The following is a 24,060-nucleotide window of genomic DNA, read 5'->3' on the forward strand; positions in this document are numbered from 1 at the left end:
TGCGTCAGTGGCATTTTACATTGTTTTTCTATTGATCCTTACAACCATAGAACCGATACACTTAGGATTTTGTGCTTCAGACAACAACAACAAAGAAAAACTAAACACAACACAATTCTCACCTTCATCTAACAGGGTTTCAGACTGCATTTAAAAAAAAAGTTTAATCTCCTCATGTACTCCTGGAAATCTTTTATTTCATTATTTAATGCAACATACGGTCTGTAAAGATTACTTGGGTTTATATTTCTTTTGCTTTTGTGTCACTCAGGAGGAATTGTATATCATTTCATTTAAATCTACAAACTGTGTGTCTCCTTAGTTCCACTGGCCATGTTGCATTCACGTGAGACCTTCACAACAGATGAATATATACGCAGGCCCTGTTGTCTGTACTATTGTAAACTTTTGTCTAAACTATTGTTCAAATACACAGAAAATGCATTTTAAAACAGATGACATTTCAAATGTTAAATGCATTTATGCCCTAATGTTAATTTACCATGTTAAATTTTTCACGATGTTAAATTTTTTAACCACAGTTCTAACCTGGTGTGACCACAGATTTTATTTTCATTATGCTATACTACACAGGACTATGGTACTTTATGATGGTGTCCCCATGGCTCATTGTAGAAAAGCATAGTGAGACAAAAGGAAACCACAGCAGGTCTGTGATAAAAATGAAATAAACATACGGTAAACTGTCATAAAGTTGTGTTACTTCAATTTCATTAATAGCAGTATTTTATTTTTATTTCATTCAAACCGAGAATACAGCTCACTCAGATTAGGACATCCATTTCAGTGAAGTTCCATAAATAAAATATTTTAAATGTGCCAACAAAAACATATTTGACTAAATCAGACCTAAAATTCATCTTTGTTGAATTGGGATAAAAAGTAAAAAAAAAAAAAGCTTCTAAGAACTGAAAGCTTGAAAGCACATCAGTTCAAGGCTAAGACATTTTTAATGCTGCTTCTAAAAGTCAATCAGGTTATTTGTCATCCTGTTTTTGAATTTCTCAATTCTGAATCCAGCCAGCAGCCTAAGAGGTGACCCATAAAAAGATAAACTGCTAAAGAGATATGGCCAGTATGTTTTTGGATTGTGGGCGCACCCAGAGAAAACACGTATGAACATGGGGAGAACATACAGGGAGGAAGCAGCCCAGGTCTAGAATTGAACCCAAGGCCACAGTGCTGCAACGTTAACCACTGCACTGCTGTGTGGCCCTGTCATAATATTAATCCATCTAAAATCAAGTTAATTGACACAATTTGTCAGTCAGTAGTCAGTGGACCAGTTGGAAACAGGCATTAAGTGCCACAGTAAATAAAGAAACATTTTTAATTTCTGAGACAGACATTTCTGAGATAGAGCACACTGTTTGGAGGTAGTGAGTTCCCCAGTAAGTTCTTCAACATTAGCAACACTTGTACAGAAGAGCATCAGATCCAAACCTTTTCTCCTACCAGACATCCTTTTTCAAAGGTTAAAGATGTTAATAATTTTGGATTCCTAGCACAAATCTTGTGAGATTTCAATTTATTCGTATTTTAAATGTGATATATCGCCTTGCTAGGAAAAAAAACATAGCTTTTGCTGTAGAACACTGTATTATGAAATAGATTGCTGGTTATATCTCAATTTCAATACAGAACAAAGGACAAATCCATCAGCCATGGACAGATTAATGTGCAATTGAGTACAGTGTTTTGTTTTGACTGATTTCAACAGAACAATTTTTCTCCTCAAAAGGAAAATTTAACTTTCATTTTATATAAATGCATCTTTGGGAACATGCTCATAAATTATAATATTTCTACTACACATGTTATCCACAAAAAGGTACTATATGCTGATTTCTATTAATATACAGTACCTGCATCAATGGTATGGCTGTGCAATTCCTGTAATCCTTGTAGTATCTCATGAAGTTAGGTTTCTTTTATTGTGTATGTAATATCTTTATGTGCAGCATTCCAAACAGAACTTTGTGTTCACATTTAGTATTCAAAACGGTCCAAATGTAATCTAATTGACAGTTTTAGAAAGCAGTAGCAAACCTTTGTAATAATTCATAAAACATATTGAAAAATGCTGCACATTGATTACCATGATACCAAGAGACTGGATCGTACCATAGCTCGACCTATTTCTATTCTTCCTTTGCAAAACACACATACACAATTTTCGTCTAACCTTTGAAAAATCGCACTTCAGATGCTGTTTTAAAACTAACCATCTAGTATTCAAGCTGAGTGAATAAGAGAATGTTAACATTGCAATTTAATTCTCTTTGGAGCCGTGGAAGTCAAACAAGAAGGAGGTTTACTGATGTGACATCACCTGCAGTGTTCTCTAGGCCCTGATTATAAGGGGACCCTGGAGACAGGAAAATATGTCATCTCCAGAATGAAATAAAGCATTGGGACATTCAATTTCAGCTCAGGTCTATTAGGAGCTTCACGGTTACCAAATAGACCCAGGAGAAAATAACCAGAATAGCTATGTACTGTAGCAAGATGGAGCCTGGGAATGTAAGATAAACTGATAAAGAGACCACCCTAAGCTATATACAGTGCAACCTCTTAATAAAGCTGAAGTGTACTATTTTCATACATGGAAGCTTATAATAATGACAACTTACAATCCTATTCTGCTCTATAAAGCAATTTAGTTTTTGATACACAGATCATTCAGTTTTATTTAGCATTTATTAATTCCTTATTGCAAAGCAACTTTCATTCAACTCGACCTTGGAAAAGTTCGCGACCTGAAAAAGGTTAGCAGTGCAGAGAGATCAATGTAGACTTTTGTAAGCAGAAGTGGTTAATATAACTATTCGAGACATTAAAACTAAAAGATTGTGTACAACGTCTTGCAGGACAGTACTGAACTGAGTCTTAGGCTTTAAAAGTACAGTTTACAATGACTGAAACAAAAGCAAAGGGATTAGAACAATGAAGGCTCTAATGATACAGCAGGTGAATCTCAAGGGTGGCATTGGAAGGTAATCAAAGACAAAGGACTAATGAGAAAGTGACAATAGAAGGGGGATGGTGGTAGGATTGAATAAACAGTAGTTAAGGGCAATGATGGTAAATCAGTTCCAATTAGAAGACGTTAGCCAGTATAGAGTAGGCAGAAGAGATGTTGCACTGAAGAAACAAGAAGGGGAGAATATTAAGTGAGCTACAGTATAGAGTTTAGTTATGGTGGAGAGAGAACATTGTTCAGCAATGAATTCAGGAATGCTAACTATATGACTATTGCAGTTGTCCAGTCTAAAGAACAAGGGCTAAGACCAGAAACTGAGGGATGTCTGTTGTTAAAGAGATAAATCTATTGGGATTTATTTAAAAGAAAAAGAAAAAAGGAGTTTTTTGAGCAGGAATCTGGGGTTGCACCATACAGTAATTCAAAGCAGTGTAGGAAAGAGGTGATAGAGCCAAGGCCAAGAGAAATAGTGATGGCGAGACCACTATAGGGGGATAGGAGGAATAATAAGAAGCAGGGGTTATTAATAAGGTTAGAATTTGAAATCCTGAATTAAAGGTGATGAGAGGAAATCCAGGAAAAGTTATCTGGTACTCTAGGTACTTTGGTATCCACAAAGAAGTTTCACAGATGATGATGAAAGAAAGTCTACATTGGTGGTGAACATATGGTGGGAGAACCCAACGCAAAAAATAAGAAAACTGATTTGGTATCGAGAAAAAAAAATGTCCTTCTTCTGATATTTGAGAGGTATGTGTGGTTCAGTTAAAAAAGGAAAACAACTATGATATGAAACATGGAAGGATGAATCAGAGAGGCAGGAAGAGAACCAGTTAAGATTAGTGCTTGAGATACCAAATTAGGAGAGAGTGGTTAAGAAGGACATCTAGTCAAAATCTCAAAGAGTACTAATGCAAAGAAAAGTGAGACATTGGTCATACAAACTGAGTTTATCTTACTCGTATTCTGCAGTAATAGTGATTCCATGGATAACAGGATATGTCAAAACTTACATCTACAAGTCCATAGATAACAATGATAGATAACACTAAAGTGTTAAATGAACTGAGCAATTGTTTAGTATATAATTGATTAGCTTTTATGCCTCAGGCCATTTAAGGGTCTGTTCAGCTCCTAACGCAGGATATAAACTTTAAATATAGCCCTGTATCATGTCCAGCTACAATCTTTTGAATAATAGAACTGCCATCTGAGATGAAGGACAAAAGAGTAACTAGAGCACTGTCAGGATACGGCTACACTACACTGAGACACAATCATGGTCAAAGCTTTCTGTAGTTGCTAAATGTTTTGACTGTGTATTTATGAAACTCCTGAAAATGATAATGGTATCGTATTTCATATCGTAATTCGTATTTCTGAATTTTGTGTTAAATATGCTGTTTATTGTATATCTTACTATCAAGATCACATAAATGAGTATTCCTTGTCAATTAATTGCTTAATAGAGGCCTCCCCAAGATTGTCCTACAAGCTTAATCTTTAGCTGAATTCATCCAAACAGCTCTTGAAAACCTCTTAATTTTTTCATATTGCACAAGGTCTTCCTATTTCATTTTGTCCTTTAAGATCCATTCCATTGTTTTCCTGGTCCAACCACCCTGTAACTCACAACTGGCAACCCACTGAAGTTAAGCAGATGTGAGCCTAGCCAGTACCTGTATGTGAGACCTCCTAGGAAAGCTAATGTTGCTGCCGGAAGAGGTGTTAGTGGGACCATTAGGGAGCGCTCACCCTGTGGTCTGTGTGGGTTCTAATGCCCCAGTGTAGTGATGGGGACACCTCCCCTCTGATAGCTGATGTGTGGTGAGGGTTCTGGCACACATTTTCTGCTGTTGCATTAATCAGGTGGTGCTGCACATTGGTGGTGGTTGAGAAGAGTCCCCATTACCTGTAAAGTGCTTTGAGTGGAGTGTTCAGATAAGCACTGTATAAGTGTAAGGAATTAATTAATTTGCTTTTCCTTTTCTGTCCTTCTAGTTTTTTCTAGGTATACCTTTACATATGCACCACTGGGTCATCTGTAGTTTCCTTATTAGGTATTAATATTGTTGTATTCAAGATCCTGATTTCACATCTGATTTTAGATAAGGGTACACAGATGACCTTCATGTTGAGAACCTTGAGCTCTTTTTCCAATTCTTTATGTTGGCAAACTTAATTGGGCCCAATGCATAGGCCTTTTTAACCTTTTTAGGTTATTGATGCCTTTAATTCAACGACTTCAATTTCCTTGGAAAAAGCACGATTCTTGTAAATATCACTTTAGATAATTTTCAGGAATGCTATTTTCTTGTAGTTCTTGAAATTATGTTTCTTCTGAGATTGGGGCAAACATGATTATGTCATTAACAAATTGTATATAATTCAGCTAGGCTCTATTAATCTTCAGACCATTTCCTTTAACCTAAGTGCCTTACAAACAACTTTCAATATAGTTGTAAAGAGCTCTGGTATTACATATCCCCTTGGTAGACATCTTTCTTGATTTTGTTTCTTGTCCTTGTGTGATCTTATTGAAGATGTTGTCTGCTTGTTAATGCTACTGATGTTATTGATGTAGGTCTTTTTAATTCATCCTTTCTTTAAGGCTTCTAAAAATGCCTTTTCATACTCATAATTCATTATTAATCCTGTTTAGAAGGGTATATCATACTCCCTGGGTGTTTAAATTATTACTATAATGATATATAAACATGACTTGCTGTTATTTCAGTCCTGCTTGTTCTATAAGATGGGTTAATGGCAGTTTTTGTGGCAGCCTATAGGTGTTTTTCTTTGCTTTATACTTTCTCTAAGACTTTTGACCAGAACATTTGCCTGTTTCTCAACCTTCTTTTATTATATAAGTCAACATAACATCATTGGGAAGTGCTTTCCTCAAGGTGAACATCTGGTATGTCATTTAAGACCAGATTTTATATGAAACATCTTTGTTTATAGTGTCGATATAATACTTTAAACCTCCAACTTTAGAAGCAGAATACATTTTTTTGCCACTAATTACTGAGTATGAAGCGCTAATTGATTAATTTCTTTGCGTGTGGTATTGTGAGAGTGTGATATGACTCATTAAAACAAAGACATAACAAGCATTTCAGTGATGCTGATGTGATGTCTTCACTGTCATTGTATTATGTTTGTGCTGCACAGGTGGTTTGATGCAGGGAATATCATCCATTACAAATATCACTCTTTGGACAGATATTAACTGACATAGGCTTGCACCATTCCTTCTTAAGAAGCATTCTTCCCTCATAAAAAATAGGAGTTACAGTACAATTCCTTTCTAAGTAATATTTTGTGACCGTCTGAAAGCCAAAATTACATCCTTGTCTATTTTTCTGGCCCGAAAAAAGATTGTGTCTGGTGTTCTTCACAATCCATCTTGTGAACGTGTGTGTGTGTTTTTTTTCTCCACAACATCAAATGCCTTTTCTGTTGGCTTTGGGTATCCAGAGTTGCACAGTGTCACTAAGTGTTCTTCAGGACCCTATGCAGATGGCAGAATCCGGAGGGGAGTGAGACAAACACGAGGAAAAAAGACTGGGATCAGGGCTGGAAGAAGAACAGGGGGACGTGACCAAGGTGCGCCGGTGCTCGGGGGGGCAGGGTCCAGGCAAACAAGCCCGAAGGGGGTCCGTAAGAAGATCCAGGAAATCCAAAGTCCAGCGCCTGTTGGTCCATTCATGACGTAGACAAGACAAAGTTAAAAGGTGGAGCGGGTCCGGCGAAGGGTCAGGGGAATAAAAAAGGGTAACGGGGCCAGGCGCTCCCAGCCCCGGACCCAGATGGTCAGGACGCCGTTGCGAAGCCTATGCCGTCGAACCCCTCCTGGAATGGCTGGTAGGCGGACTTCCAGGCGTCCATCTTCCAAAGCTGAGCCCAGATTAGTAGGCGCATCTGGCTTTTGTAGGAAGGGGGCTAGAACCGGGGACAGGGCTGGAGCGTCCTTAAGAGGAGGGGCTTACTTACAATCGTGACACACAGGCCATAATGTGTTGGCTTGAATTGGAAATTTAACCATCACTCCTCATGACATGCCTCTCTGATTTCTACCAAATTCAATTTTTTTCCATGCATCTCATTTCAAAATCAATCATTCATTAAAAACATCTTGTTTGGAGCTGGGCTGACAGTAGACTGAGGCTTCATCTGGTATACTTCTTTGCAATACTGCTCTTGACATACAGATGAAGTGGTCATTTTGAATGGTTGAAACTTATCCATTTATACAAAGTAAAAATAATTCATATTAGCCTTTTGCTGTTAGCTGTATTAATAAATAGAATGCATTATGCCAGGGATTGAATTATTAACCAGTGAATGAATTTCGTGAAGTATAGCCACCTGAATTTATTAGGAGATCGTGTTGCTCTTTTCAAGTGTAGGCGTTTCCATGCTCATAGAACTCCTTTATCAATAAAAACACTGGTAACTGTTTTGCCCTGTGATATTTTTTAGTAAAAAAACAAGAACTTAAATAAACAACAGACAAAACTGTATATTGCAGAATGTTCTGAAATAGTATATTTTATTCCACTAGCACAAATGCATAATTATGAATAAAGGGATTAGCATATTCTTAATGAAAATGTTTTTTTGTGTACTGCACAATGTGTACTCCTTTGCCGTTGTTTATTATCTATATTGGTATTACATAAAACACATTAATATGAAGAGAAATTGTGGTTCTTTACATACAATTACATTGTAAATTACTTGCAATTTAAGTCACACCCATAAAGTGTTCATATTTTTAATACCGTAAACTATTAGAACAAAGTATTCAGGCTTTTTGCATTCCTAGGTTTTTATCCAACCTCTTAAGTGAAAAGGCTGAAGTAAAACCAGTCTAGGCGTTTCCAATGAATAAAATATTTTTTGTGTCTGCTTATTTTATTGTTGCTGTTAAATACATACTAGCATGTATCTTTGGCCTTTTTGCCAATCTGAACCCACAGTGTTGCGGTAATATTCAATAATGCGAGTTCCCAGTTGCTGACAAGAGTAACACCTGTAGTTAAAGGTCGCCTCTTCTCCATCTGTTCAAAACAACACTCTTACGGTGATGGAAACATTCGGTGAGTCTAGAGAGTAAGGCTTCTGTGAAAAAAAAAGGCTCTAGTCTGGAAACGTTGGCTTGGGTGTTGGTTTCTGTTTTCTGTAAAATTAAAGCAGCAGAAATAGATTGGGCAGTGCTGAAAGAACAGCTCCCTCGTTGCAGTGAAGTGCAAGGGTTTTTCCCCTATACGTATTCCGGTGATTAATCTAGAAATATTTCAGAAAACATAAATATTTGTGAGAAGCACTATTAAATATCATGAATCTTGCGACATAAACAAGCGGACAAACTGATATTTGAAACCGCTCATCTTCAATGAAACAATAAAAAAAGGCTATGTGCCTCCACATATAAACCATTGTAGTTACCCTCTAGAGCTCTTAAACCAAAACGTGTTGTTTTCTTAATACCCCTAACAATTAATATTACTCTACTCGTAGCAAGAACATATACATTTAATAAAAAAACTAGTTTTTCTTTCTTGAAACTACTTTTGTTTCCTATGAGCTATAGGCTACGAATTTCGTTTTTTCATAATGCTGTGTATAATTTTTAAGGCGGTCTAAGAACTCATTAGATATATTTTCAACAGACAGGGAAAAAAAAGAGTTGCTTGTCTTATGCCACGTCTCTTAATTTATAAAACGCCTTTTTAAAGAACCAGGGGTGAAGGAAATGTTTCATGGGGTGTGCCCTGGTTTGATTTCAGGATAAAAGAAGCAAATTGAGTTGCAAAAGAGAAGAGTATTTGATGATTTCGAAACACAGAGGCTCATAAAATCCCAAGAGTAAAAAAGGAGAAGGTGATTGATCAATAGTGAGCAGAGATATCATTCCGTTTGACTTCACCTGCTTGTGTGCGAGAGAGGGGAAGAAAGGGAAGGGACTGATACAGGCAAAACAGCACAGCACGCTCGCAAAGAGAGCTGTTGCCTGAGATCATTTGCACAGGGAGAAACCAGGGGAAGTCTAACGTGCAGTAAGCGGATTTTTCTTTTCCTTCAGATTACCTACAGCAATGCAATAATACACAAGGCTTTCAATTGAACGTTTAACAAAATGAAAGCAATTTTCTTTTGACGAGCATCACGTTCGATGGCGTTTACTGATCTTACCGAAGTGGGAGGTACTCAACTGGCTTTTACATAGACTACTTTTTAAAAGAAAAAGAAGGGGGAAAAAAAGGGTAGACAAAGCTGCGATCTCCCATTTTTTTCGAGTCATGTCTGATCCGGAGCGATGGGCAAGATCGACGACAACGAGAGGATAATCCTCAATGTTGGGGGAACCAGGCACGAAACGTATCGGAACACACTGAAGACCTTGCCGGGCACACGGCTAGCTCTGCTCGCTTCCGAGTCTGATATAGAGTCCGGGGTGGATCAGCAGCAACAAGTCCCTGGCTACATCGAGTACAACCCGAAGAACAACGAGTACTTTTTTGACCGCCACCCTGGCGTTTTTGCCTATGTACTCAACTATTACAGAACCGGGAAACTTCATTGCCCTGCCGATGTCTGCGGTCCGCTCTTCGAGGAAGAGCTGGCTTTCTGGGGTATCGATGAGACCGATGTGGAACCCTGCTGCTGGATGACCTACCGGCAGCACAGAGACGCGGAGGAGGCGCTCGATATTTTTGAAATAAGCGGGGAACCAGGGGTTGGAGAAGGGGAGGACGAAGAATTGAGTAAGAGGCTTGGCATTGAGGACGTGGTGTCACCCGAAGGCAATGTCAGTCGCTGGAAAAAGTGGCAACCGGTGATTTGGGCTCTGTTTGAGGATCCCTATTCTTCCAGAACTGCGAGGGTAAGATACTGGTAAAGCATCAGTAACATAAACGGAACGAACTCTTCAAAGCACAAATGAGAGTAAAGATGCTAAATATGAATAGTATATCACAGTATTTTCTGTAGTAGTTATCACCCCTTATAGTTGACCGCCTTCGTATTCCAAATGAAGAATGAAGTTCAAGTGGACCCAGTTTATTAATTTTCAAACCCAGCTAGGGAGCTACACTGTCACCTTCCAAGATTAAATCGTGCAATAAAGAGCCTCACTTTCCCGTGTTTTTGAGTATAGCAGAATGCCAAATAGAACTACGATTTATGACAATGCTTTCAGTATATATAATAAGGCAGTCCCGCCCCCCAATGTTTCGCGTTTTACATGCATGCACTCTGCATTGCTCACCATAAACATAAAGATCCTATAATAACAGTGAGTTAGTTAATCGTGATGCAGTCAGTCATAAGTCCAATTTACGGACATTTCATTAAAGTCACCCCAGGCAGCCTGTAGTTACTGTCATTAGACAGGATTTCTGGCCAATATAGGAGGCTGCAATAAATTTAATTTAATATAAAAAACTTTATGCATACTGGAATAAAATACATCGAGACATTTATACCTGTAAATAAACACTATACAAAGGATACTCATGTTTTGCATTCAATCTGAAGCGATGTTTCTATATATAGAAGGTTATAGAAATTCAAATCGAGGTTGTTATGGAAACCTGTTGTGGAGGTGGCAGTAAGAAAAGGGGAGAGCAGGGTATTTATTTGAATGAACTGTAATAGGTGGCATTTCATCAAAAACGAATAAAAAACGTGCAGGTTGCGTTATACATCCGTTGGTCTGGAAACGTGATAAGTCTTACCCGCTGTGTATATTTTTTTGAAAGTTAAGAATATTTAATTTCTGTCTATAAAAGCGCGCATTGCATTTTTGCGAAGTATACTAAGTGTTTCTTAATAACAGCTCACATTTTTGCAGGGGACAGACCTGCGACACTATTATCTCCTTAGATGTCACGAAGGCATCATGGCGCATGTTATAAAATATGGTGAAACGCAAGTGGCTCTGATGGCAAAAAGCCAGGTTAATTAGTCTAGACGGTCGTAAGACATAGTAACTATTTTTAAGTTGTTAGTGCACAAGCGTTTTAAAGAATGATTAATGTTGAGGAAGACAAACAGAAACAGAAGGCAAACAACAGAGGTTAACATCCATAAAACGAAAGATCACGTTAGAAAATATATAGCGATTAATTCAACAGAACACAATCATAAAATATGATATGCAGTTATAATAAAACATGCCGCAACACGGATCTGTACTGCGTTTCCAAGGGAGGCGCACTGAATATTAAAGCAACATTCCCATGCTAATTAGCTCAATGCCCAATGTCTACGACTAGAGGAAATAATGTTCTTGTTGTTTTATTGTAACAAATCAGTGAAGTTACAGTATCTAACAGTCTTATCATATGAAGAATCTATTATCTTGAGTGTGTAACTAAATAGCCATCTTTTAGTAATATTTATAAAGTTACTTAATAAATACACATATTCATGTAGAACTAACATGTTCTGATCAGGTTGTGGAAAATTGGGATTAGTTCTAACCAAAAAGTTATTTGTTTATCCTTTTTAATGCTTCATCCTTTGGTGAGGAAGGTATATAGCACTTAAGATCTGCTTTTTATATACACGAGGCAGTTCATCATGAGACATATTTATTTTCCAAAACAAGACAAGCTGAATAATATTCAGATAGTGTCGATATTAATACAAATCATTTTGTGCTAAGTGTAACAGCATCTCTACCATTAGAAACATTTCAATTGCTTTCCTAACTAAACTTAGGTATTGGAAGCTTCCCTACATGGACAAAAACATAATTTAATAGATTATGAAACATGATTTTAGTTTGTTTCCTTATGAATATATAGGCTGCTGAAGCAGTCATATAATGACATTTTTGTAAGATGATTTAGAGGTAAAATTTATTTTGTGTTTGACATGAAAATCAGCCACCAAACACACAGGGTGTGTCAAGCCTACAGTAGTTAGTCTATTATCATTTAGATATGACAATGACTAAGCTATCAGCGTCAATAGCCCAAGGATGTGTCTTAAAAAGTGAATTTACTTCTGACTTTTCTAGACAAGAGGGACCTTTGTATGTTTGGGTGGAGCTTAATGAGTCCCAAAACTTAAATACAGTTATTATGTGTTGGAAAAATAAATTGCTCTTACTTTAATTAACAATCACAAGACTGAAACAACAGGAGGACTCTTCTGTTACAGTTGATATGATGTGAACACGTCCATTCATTCATTGAGAATGCTGCATCTGTTAAGTCCAATGATGCATCACCTCTCTCAATAGTGTGATTTATACACAGACTATATAAACCTCTCTCCCATGTGTAGCAACTATAATAGCCTCTTTTGATGTGTTGAGAGTATTTGCTGCAGTCATTATTTCCAAGTGTCTGCTCCTCAAGGTGAAGCAAACTGGTAATGCTCTCGACCAGTTCAGTGATTGTACTGGGCCACCCCTTGCCTGTTCTTAAAATAGACAATTATCCCATGAGTAGCTACAGTGTATCCCCTTGTCTTGCTGTTGTGTCCTATTATGATCTTGGAGACAGGGACATGGTTCATCTAAGCAGACATTGCGTCACCTCTAAGTGACAAAATAAAATTGAAAATGCCTACTCTTTTTCTATAAAAGACACCATAGCATTGTCCTAGACTGTTGCTATAATCAATAATGAATTGTTTCTCTGGTCTCCTAATCTTGGGCTTTGTGAGCAATCTGCATTTTTAATGAGACAGGGGAAAAAAGTGACCTTGTTCTGTGTGGGAGATGCATTTGCATTTGCAGCATTTCCAGTACTGTACATATAGTCGTCCTAGTAAAACTGAAGTGCTAGAGAAAGGCTAAAGGCTAAGTTATTCGTATTGTCTGTGTCTTTGAATAACTGCCAAAGTTATCCTTTTATCTGATATAACAACATCTGCATTTGAAAGGAGTCTGTCTTGGAGTTAGAGCAGATTTCCAAATGGACAAGCGTAGATATTACATTTAGGGGCTGCTTGCTTGCCACTTCAATTCACACAGCTTTGAATGCTTTTAACTATACAATCAAAGTTTAAGCAAACTCTTGTTTCAAACTCTGGATGAAGGTGAAACCTTTTAGTGGTCGGGGAAAAACAAATGGTCCTAATGAAGGTCCTTAGAATTTTAGAGCTCCAGTTGGAATTTTAAACAATATTAGAATGTAGAATAAGAATGCTAAACAGACTGCCTGTATAGGACAGAGTTCAGGAATGGCAGCAGAGTATTTAAAGATATTCTGTCAAGGTGATTCAATAGTTGGCCAGTCATTTTCTGTTAGCTTTAGAAATATACCAGAAGTGAAAACAAATCATTTTCAATTTGTAATAGATGCTCACACCATTTAAATTACAGTAATATTATCTCAAGTTCATACCGATATAAACATGGTGTAATAAAAAAGCATGTTATGCCTGTTGCTTTAAATATTAATATTATTACTAGGTGTTTTCTCTCTTCACTTCTTTCTGCTGTGTTATGACATAACAATCAAACTAGCTTACTATTCTGATCTTTTGCTTACTATGGTGAACAACAAAGCACAGTCTTCAGTTTGCTACAAAAGAGTTCTTCATCAGCCTTTAAAACCCATGCTGTAAGTATTCTAATGTCACTGAGGACAGAGCGTCTTTCAGATTCTTGGAGTGTTTAGTTGCTGTTGCAGCTTGAACTGCTGATCTAGCCTTGCTGAACTTGTGAAATCGGACAGACTGGAAATTCAATGCCATAAACTGACAAATAATGGGCAAATCTGATTAGGAGGTCCATGGTTAAGAAAATGACATACTGTAATTACATGATTTTGCCTCAAATGTTTAAAGATGGTAGCACTGTAGTGTAGGGACTACCATTGCAGACTCACAGTGCTGGGGCCCTGGGTTCAATTCTTGACCTGGGATGCTATCTGTGTGGAGTTTTTATGTTCTCCCCATGTTTGCATGGTTTTTGCCAGGTGATCCAGCTTCTTCCCACTGTCCAAAGAGATACTGGTTTAATAGGCTTCTGGGAAAATCGGCCCTGGTGTGAGGGTGTGCTTCTCTGTGTGTGTCTACTGATGGACTGGCGTCCCATCCAGGGTGTATCCTGCTTTGTGTCTGTTGCTTGCTGGGATAGGCTCCGGCTCTCCCACAATCTCAAAGTGGATGAAGCAGTTAGAAAATGGATAGACGATGGATGGATGTTGAAAAGACCTCAAACAAAGCTATACAATGCCTTTTATTGTTACCTTCAATGCAACAGAGCCTCAGGTGATCTCATAGCTCCACACAGAAGACCATCTTATTTTGACGTGGCATCATTTTTGTGCCACCATAGGAAACAATGGCTTCATTATTGCTTTGTCAACCTGGAATGCATCACAAAGATAACGTCCACAATAGTTATACCTCTCTACACTTGATGGGCAATATGTATACTTTGTCTGCCTTTAATTAGGTATCTCATATTGCACACCTGAAGAAGGCTTAACAGCCAAAACGTTCTGTTTCTTTTCTTCACTTTTCAGCATGGAATAAACCTTTACTTGTTCCTATCTCATATTACTGTAAATCACCTTAAAATTGTTGGTCGATTTGTGTTAGCATAATGATACTATGATCGTTATATGGTGGTGAAAATGTGACAGGGCAGTTTTATTAAGTTGCAAGAGAAAGTGAAGAAATTTGCTTTTCATACATACACACCCCCTGCTCTGATTTTCTTGTTTCTTTGAGGATGATCGTTTGGTAGGTGACCAGAGAGGTTGACAAGGCTGAAGGAATTACTGTAAAATCAATGGTTGTGTGAAAGTGAAATGGCATGTAATGCTTTTGAAAGTGAATGTGTCTTTTCTACCTTCCAACATTGTTTGATAATTAAAATTGCCATTCCAGAATAAAAAAAGCAGGCATACAGTACAAGAAATTAATTTTAATGCACCAATGTGATGATTAGTGCTAAAGGTGTTCAATACATATATAGTATGAGTCTTTACCAGAAATTTACAATGATTTAAAAAACCTGCTTGCACACCTAACAAAAAGTAGAAAACAGAAAAGCATTATACAAACTGTATTAAAACCAAGGTTTTTAGTCAATGGTTAAAACCAAGTTAATTTATTAAACAACCATTTCTACTTAGAAATGACCTGGCCAGGTTGTTTCACAAGCAAAAAGCTTGTGATGGCTTGTTGCTTTAATTTCTGACATCAGATTGATCAGATGACAATATGTTTCAGTCTCATTATGTCATTCTGTTGTTAAATTTCATAAGAGTTCACTTAATCTCTCAGTTGAGCCACACTTATAAAGATGATTGCAGTATTCCGTGATTCATGGTAAGATGAATTGCCTTGTAAGGCTAAGGTCAGTTTTTGTTAGCTTTCTGCAGTTATTCTTGATCTTTCCTAGAGCTTGCCTTATTTTTCAATCCAAATACTCTGAGAAAGTAATTTGAACACTGTGGCCTTAGGAATACAGGACGTTTAGAGTATTTGGGTGTTACATGTGTAGAATGTGTAGATTTGGGTGTTACATTCCATCCCATTTATGTCTTGTATTGTTTATATAGTGTTGTGTAAACCTACCAAATAGAGGATATATTTTAAAAATTAGAGCAGGAAATCTTTGGACTTAATTTGAATTCTATATGTATGTTTGGCCACTTCAGACTGTAGCACTTTATGATTCTATTAGAATGCAAGAATAATTCATGGTGACAACATGGCATTCAGACCATTATACTTTTCCTTTTTCGTAAACAGTTACTCATTCCATAGCATAATTTATTTTATAAGCTCCCACTATGTTAGCCTCCACATCATTTGTTAAATGCATTTAAAAATCTTTGTAATAAAACCTTTTTATTGTATCTTTGTAGAACTCACTTTTAGGAAAACATAATATATTTGTTTAACCAAGTGAGTCACATTCATCCTGAGAAGGTCAGAAATGAATTTAAGGTCTGTGTATGCACTAGTCTTTCTAAGTAAAATCTGATAGTGGGAATGCTTTGTTTTGCTAGGAAACATGCAAGGAAATAATAGATTGTGTATAAAAACTGCAATTTATTAAATGGCCTTAAATCCAAACAAGAGCAATGTATTCTCAGTGTTAGCAGTTATAAATGTTAATGAAAGGTTATTGTTTATTCAGATTATGCAAGGTTTTTCTAAATACAAATACAAATAATTTTGAAAAGCTCCATAAGTAAAACATGTGATCACCAGCAGAGATTGAAAATAATTTCATAAAGGTCAGTGTTGAAGAAATGGTTTCCAAGCATTAATCCTCAAAAACAGTGGTGTATAAATATCAAAAGTAAATTATTCAGGAACTGAAAGTTTATTTGGAAAAGAAAATATTTGATATTACAGATTTTTTTAAATTCATTGACTAATGCTGCATCCTAAAGCAGGAGGGTGTAGTTTTCTCTTGATGTCTGAGCTGCTTATCCTAATGCTATGTGTTGTCTCTGTGTTCCATTATCAATGTAAAATGTTACTTGTTTTTATTTCTGTAGTTCACCAAAGTTGGATTGTGATGGTAAATCTTTCTTTTTGTCTGACATCATGTTTTTAATATTAAGCCTGCTTTTACCACTTAAAAGGTTAAAATAATACTGTCTGGATGTCTCTGCACGTTCAAAGATGCTACCTCGGCAGGCTATGCTTGTTGTCATGGCAACATTTTGCTCATGCTTTCCTGTTTTCATTGAAAACTGCCCGGTCTGTGAAACCAATTGATCTCAGGAAGTTATTCAACCATGAATTCCACTTTCTAACCCTTTACATTCTGCATATTGTACTACATTTTAAAAGTTTAATCATTCAATCATGGTCAGTTACACCTGTATTCTTTTCCAGGCAAGCCTCTACTCTCATTTAACATTTGAAACCTTAGTAAATCTAAGGCTTATTCAAAATATATAGTGATTCTAATACGTATTTGTACAGTACGTCCATTGTACAAGTATATATTGGACCCAGCGCATGTGTATGCATTTGAAACCTACTGCATTTACAAGTTGCAAAATTTCATTAGTTCGTTACTTGGAATCTCACTGTTCATCATCTTTTCTGTTTGTTAAATAAAAGTTATTTATGAATTTTTATAATCAAATAATGACAGGATTCACTGTAGGTCACTAAATCCACGTTGTTGTTGAGAATGTTTTAGTTCACATCCCCTCAAGACCAGTCAAGATTTATTTTACCATCTTTTTTTCTGTTGATCACTTTAATGCAACACATAACACATCAACAACAGTTCTACTGGAGGGATTGGGATATCCTGACGTGCTTACACAACATGTTGTGTCCCAGGCTGGCTGCTTCAAAAGCTTACACAGTCTTTTTCATTTGCTAGTCATGCTGCAGGTTATTTAAGTGTGTCTTCATGTGTCAGCCATATTTTTGGAAAACCAACAGGGAGGCTGACTCAATTATACATTAACCACATTTCTACAAAAGTTTAAATTTAACATGTTCCATTTTTTCCCAAATAGGAGAACTGTGTGATATTATGGAGTAGTAGTCTGTTACATTTGTTTCACATATTAACTATGAACATGTGAGTACCAAAGGTCTAGACAGTAAAACATTTTTAACTTGTATTTTACTTATTCAAAAGCTCCCTGTTTTTAGTGCTTTTCTAGAAACAAAAAAAAGTATTTTTAAGTTAAAAGTTAAGGAGGAGAAAATGCAGTGAACACTATCTTACCATTATTCCAGAAGTGAAATGATTGGGAATGAGTCAGCAAAAAATGCAGTACATAGAACAATGATATAAACAAATAATAACACTTTGTGAAAGACTTTTATTGATGCAAATCTACCTTTGCCTGTCTTAGAGCACAGGACATTGGTATATTATCATTGAAACCCACCTTTTTATTTTTCAGTATCCCTTGGGTATATTTATTACCAGGCAAAAATTATTTTGCTAATGTGTAGAAAAATGTCCATGTTCCATGTGCATTCTACCAGATTACTCTATAACTCTGAATCCCTAAAGAAAAGTGCAACCTTGCATACTGTTAGATGAAAAAAAAAACATACAAAACAATAACATATTTAAAAACAGACTATTATATTCTCATATAGTATATATACTTCATATTATATGCTTAATATTTACAGTAGTAAATATTTATAATCTTCATACATATATTACATATTATTATTATCCATATTACATATTATATCAACCATTTTCATTTAAATACAGAAAAAAAGAAAACATGATATCTTCACTTGTTTGTCTTTATTTTAAAAAGCCATTCATTTCTTTCTAAAAGTGCAAGCATTAGTGCGTTGTGTAAGAACGTCCTAAATTAATATCTACATTTACGATCCATTTGAAAACTGGGTTTAAACATTTCAACATATTAGTTCAACATAACTCTTTCTTTTTTCAACCATGACACTACTTGAGCATGCAGCAATTACTAACTACTGCACATTAGCATATTCATGAAATGTTTGTGAAATAAAAAAAAACCATATGCATGAGCAAGTTATGTGCCTTTGAAACAGCATGTTTTTGCACTTTGCCCTTTTCAGGGAACTTGTTCCACAGTGTGTTCTACTAGTGTTGCAAAGGAATTTGGTCCAAAGCATCCATGAGGAAAAGACACTGTTTCAAGAAAAAGAATCCTAAAGCAGATCGATGGACTATGGATCCAATGTTCACTTTCTCTGGACCGAAGCACTGAAACATAGAGACTGATGGATTATTGTGCTGACTTCATAGCCCTTAAAACAAAGGGAAAACACTCTTCACAGGGCAGTTAACTTAGTCATTTGGAGCTAAAGAGGGAGCTGGTATTTTGTGATATTAATCAGCTGGTATTAATCACCACCAACTGCTGATGCAAAGGAATATACAGTAGGCACTGTTTTTTTTTTCTGAAACAGCAGAATCATGTTTGAGGGGCATGTAGAGCTTTCATATCTGCAATTATGTTTTTGACTCATATCTTTGTAAGAACTGCTGAATGTTTATTGCTGAAGGGAATTAAATCATTAAGAAACAACCTGACACAGTCACGTGTAGTTTTGTCTTTGTTTCAACACAAATGTATTAAGGAGGAGAAACCCTGTTGGATAATACTGTTACAAATGGGGCTGGACAGATATTTTAACACAATTGACAAAACACAAATTGTTACAAATGGGGGGTTCCGAAACTGGTGAAAATCAGTATTTGTATGAGCGGTTTAGTCAATCTGAAATAATTATTCATAACCCCCGACTTGAAAGTGATGTTCTAGCTGTATACCCATGCGGCTGGTATGACTAGAGGCACGTGAATTCTTTATTCTCTTGCACAACTTTGTTGAGAGGAGTAATAATCCAGGAACACTTGGTTAAAACACATATATATATATATTACCATAAACGACACAAGGCGCAAAACACGCAACACACGAAGTTACATTATGTACAGTATTTACAGACAAGGCATTTCAAAGGGCTAACATTCTGGTCACCCAGAAAACCCCAGACTGCTACTAAGCACTAAACTCTTAATATGCCTACAGAGGCCACACAACAGATGATCTGCCTTCTACCTAAATAAAAAGTAACCTGCAGTTAAATCTCTCTCTCTGCACCAAGGATGCCACAAAATAAATGGGAGCCTATATCCCTATCCATAAATGCACCCTAAGCGGGAAAGATGAAGAACAAAATATGGTAAATAAAAGGTGGCAAAGTGATAAAATGTTTTGGCATTGCTGTTTCACAGAGCTGGGGCCCTGGATTCAATTCCTAGGATGTTATCTGTGTGGAGTTTGTATGCTCTCTTCTGTTTGCACAGAATTACTCCAGGTGCTCCAGTTTTCTCCCACAGTCCAAAAACCTTTGTGGTTGGTTAATTGACTTCAGGGAAAATTGGCCCTGTTGTGAGTGTGTGTGTTTCTGTCTGTGTCTGCCCTGCAATGGCCTGGTGTCCTGTCCAAGGTGTGTCCTACCTTGTGCCTGTTGCTTGTCAGTATAGATCAAGGCTCCCATGCAACCCTGAATTGAATAAAGTGATTATTAAATACATGGAGAAATGGTTCAACCAGTAAAGGTGCTTGGCCATAGCAGAGATAGAGCTCTATAGCTCTGTCAGTGTAAGGCTGAGTATATGCTATATTAGTAGCTGACTGTGACTGGGATCTCCAGAAGCTACTGTAGTTGCCCTAGTAAGGTGAGCTTTTGTCAGTTAGGACTCAGCTCTCAGTAACTCTTGGCAACTGCCACATGCCTGTGATCTTGCAGAGATGTCAATGAGAATATGCAGTAAATAAAGATGATAAACAATTGGTGATTCCAAACATGTTGGCTATGAAATAACAAAATAACTGGAAATCCCTGTTTAAAAAAGCTTGCACATCTGTTGCAATGAAATCTACAATGCATGTCTGACAAACAAATTAGCATTAGAAAAAAATAGTCCCAATCTGAAGAACATGATAATTATCTTATGCTTAATATCCTTTCTACTGCTTTTTCATTATGCGTCTCTTATCATAAATGAGGTTTAACTGTTATGAAGTATTTAGGACATTATTTTTGTTTGAGACACCAAGAGGACCAATCAGATTAGTCTCTTGTGCTGTTGAGTGTGGCAACTAATTTTCGATCCTAATGTTTTTGTTCAGTGAACAGGAGGCAACTACAAAATCGTGTATGGTCTTTATCACATTTTTATGGTAAGTGTCAGTTGTGAGGAAGACAAATTTTGCATGCTTAGTTCCACAGAGCTCTTTGTCCTGAAATTAGTTTAAGGTTACAGATATACCATATGATATGAATCAGGTAAGGAAATTGAACAATTCTCCTTTATTATTGGTAAATAAGGTCTGTTCTTTTAAATTTTTGATTTTGAGGTGAAGTGTCGACATTATAGTTAAAAGAAAAAATGAGAAAATCTGAGATGTACTATATGATGAACTCTTGAACAATACGCACATCTGGTCAGTACTGTAAATACTGTATGCCATTTACAGCATACTGTATTTATTTTCATTAATCTGGAATAATATTAAGAATATTAATGTTCATACAGATATAATTGTTAATTCTCAGATTCTCTGCATCTGTTTGTTCATATAATTGCAGGTGTTAAGAATATTTTATCCAAGTAAGCCCTTAGAAAGAATTAAATGAAATGGTTTTCTTTTATTGTTTAGTTTCACCATTATCTCTACTGTGTGATGGATACTGCGTGAACATATTACTGGCTATAAGATATGAACCATCCAAACAGAACCAAATTAAATTGTGGCATGCCTTTCCAGATTATTTCAACTGCATGATGCAGGAAATACTCTAACTATGACTAATAATAAATACCATTAAAATACAATTTCATACATGTTTACCAACAAACAAAGGTAAATTATTTAGGTCAATAATTGATAGTGCAATAATTACAGGTTAATAATTGTATCTAAATTGAGAAGCATGGTGGTCTTTTCTGTATTGTTCATATTACTGCTGGTAAATGAACCATGTTGGGAATGAAGTGAGGGCTGAGCGAACGCTTCTGGGTGTGTGTCCTGTGGCCATTGTTGAATTTCCATCAATAAAGCGACAACTGAGAAATCACGAGCGCGCATTAGAAACAACAGGCATGATCATTATTTATCCATGACCTGTATGGCTCATGAAATCAAGGGCAAACTGAATGTGATGGACTCTCTTCCTGGCAGACTTCAGTCATTTTGAAAATGTCTGCAAACCAGAGCAAATCAGCCAATATTTAGAAATTCTTAGCAAATCGGCTTATGTAGATGATGTCTAAGGACTGCACATATTCAGTATGCTATAGAATAAGAGCTTTTTCTAAAGATTGAGATTTCTTTCCATTGCTGCTATGGTTCCAAATAAACAGAAGGTACACAGAATTAACCTGTGGTTTCTTCACTCATGTTTCTTAGTAGATATTTAAAACAATTCTTCCTATTGTTCCTGCTAACTATTCCTGCAAAAACTAATTACCCAAGATTCACACTTTCAACAGCCAGGATTCGTATTTAGAAGAAAAACCAATAACTTAATCCAGTACTGTTTGAAATTTGGGAGGAGATTGCATGTTATTCTCATGGTCAATTGGGTTATTGATTTTCTTCCCACTTCCTAAAGACCTGTAGGTGAGGTGTGAGTTGCTACACTACTGATTGACGTTTGTACCTGGCATGAGCAGTGATAGTTACGAAACATAAACAGAATACAATATGCACGATGAACCAAATGGCATACTCTCATTTTTATCCATTTTGATTTCTAAGGTCCCCATACAATACAGCACATCACTAATGTTGTGATTAAATACATGTACTGTATGGCACATCTTTTGTTTTTCTCAGAATACAGAGCATTGATTTTGCTCCACATATGTATTGCAGAGGTAATAGTACACATCATTTCATAGAGAGACAAAATGCTTTAAATACAAATTCCCCTACTAACTGAATTACTAACTGAATGCAGTGTAAAGCAGGCATGTCTTGTACTGTATATAAACGATTTCTATTGTAGTAGCAGACATCATGGATTTAATCAGCCAGGTTTTTGTTCACCTAACAGACAGTTTCTCATCTCCTCAGCAATGGAGTATTATTGTTTTATTTCACATTATCAAGATCTTGCCGTTTCCCAGAGCAGTAGCCTTATAGCACCCAACTCCAGAAACAGGCACAGCTATAGAGAAAATACATCAAGAAATTGCACCTAATACTGTAAACCATATACACAATGGAAGAGCTCATTGGTAAAATGTCAGTGCTAGCTTTGGAGATGACTTGCCAATTGCTAATTTCACTTTGTACCATTTTCTAGTTACCCTGATAAAGCACTGTAAACCTGATAAACCTAGTCATTAAATAAATCTTTGAAGAGTGCATCCCCTTTAAGGCAAATGAAGCATTTCCTCTCTTGAATTTCCTCTTTCTGACAGCTGCTTAGAAGAACCAAGCCTGAATGCATCTTTTGCTTCACTGCTTACAACTGGAAGAGATTGCAACGGAATGAATAAGGCTCCACTCAGTGCAGGAAGTCAGAAACTGTTTCTTCTGTCTTCTTTGTTTTGCATAAGGTTAACAAAGGGGTGCTCACAAAGCCAGATTTCATTTTTGTTCCCTTTTTATTTTATTGTGTATGCGTCTTCAGTATTCTTCAATAAACATTGCAGTACTGAGTAAAGTGATGTGAAATTTTGTAGCTTATGGTTATTATTGGCATTTTCTAGAGAGATTATATTCAGTTAATTACCTTCATAAGTAGTATCAGGGCTAATATGACATGAGTTTCATTGGCTTGTAAATGAAGTTAAAACAATTAAATGTTATGTCTTAAATGGCTTTTTTTGTCTGGATTTAACTTGACATAATTGTCAGTTAACTAAGCAATTTGGGAGAACTATACAGTATCTTCACATAGACATGTTATTTGATTTGTTGGTTCCAAAAGGGAAAACAAGATCCTGTTCCAGAGGAGTTTTTTAGCCACATCTTGCAAGAGATTGGCTGTGACATGTTAGGGGCTGCCAGGTAAGTCAAAACCTAATTGAAAAAAAGTTGGGGGAAAAAAAGCAAATTGCTTTACTTTGTTTTTAAATGGAGTGAGGGAGTCTTTTAAACCACCTTTTGCTCACAAAGTGTTATTTAAAAGTCCTCAGCAGAACAGAAATGTCTCAAATGCAAAGTCTCTGTGATGTGAAGTAAGTTTATATGGTTTGTTCGGAGAGAATGAATAAAGATTTAAAACTAAAGAGTCTGGAATAGGAAGCTGTTAATTCAGACTTCAATCTGCAGAACAAAATGTTAGAGGGGAATGTAGGGAATAGAATGAGAATCAGAAGAGTGTACTGTAAGTTCTTGTGTCATTGCCTCAAGTCAGTCTAAACTGTCTAAAATACTGACGTATTCCCACACCAACCAACATTGACTTTCTACTTTTTATCGGGGCTACCTACTACTATGAAAGCTGATTTAATGTATAATATTGGTTTACTCATTGTTAACACTCACTCATATATTAATAATATATTATATAATATATATTATTAATATATTAATTATCATCCACCTTAG

The 24,060-nt window shown here is 36.3% G+C and overlaps 1 protein-coding gene and 1 long non-coding RNA gene across 4 annotated transcripts in view; one reads left to right on the plus strand and one right to left on the minus strand.

Moving 5' to 3' along the window:
* Positions 1 to 7,905: 7,905 nt before the first annotated feature.
* On the minus strand, positions 7,906 to 10,558 carry LOC148654687 (uncharacterized). The gene is made up of 2 exons (XR_015941513.1): positions 10,498 to 10,558; positions 7,906 to 8,189 (listed from the first exon to the last, which is right to left on the minus strand). It is a non-coding gene; the product is annotated as an uncharacterized LOC148654687 (long non-coding RNA).
* The window catches only part of kcnc2 (potassium voltage-gated channel, Shaw-related subfamily, member 2), a 91,628-nt gene continuing 76,249 nt past the window's right edge, over positions 8,682 to 24,060 (plus strand). Inside the window, exon 1 of one of the 3 annotated variants that reach the window (XM_088647326.1) lies at positions 8,682 to 9,896. In XM_088647326.1, coding sequence (XP_088503452.1) covers positions 9,330 to 9,896 — 567 coding nt within the window. In that variant the 5' untranslated portion in view covers positions 8,682 to 9,329. The remainder of the gene's footprint in view (positions 9,897 to 24,060) is intronic. The other 2 variants (XM_088647327.1, XM_088647325.1) reach the window with 2 other exon arrangements.

The sequence above is a fragment of the Lepisosteus platostomus genome, chromosome 9 (genome assembly GCF_059453375.1).
Source record: "Lepisosteus platostomus isolate fLepPlt1 chromosome 9, fLepPlt1.hap1, whole genome shotgun sequence".
NCBI classification, from domain to species: domain Eukaryota; kingdom Metazoa; phylum Chordata; class Actinopteri; order Semionotiformes; family Lepisosteidae; genus Lepisosteus; species Lepisosteus platostomus.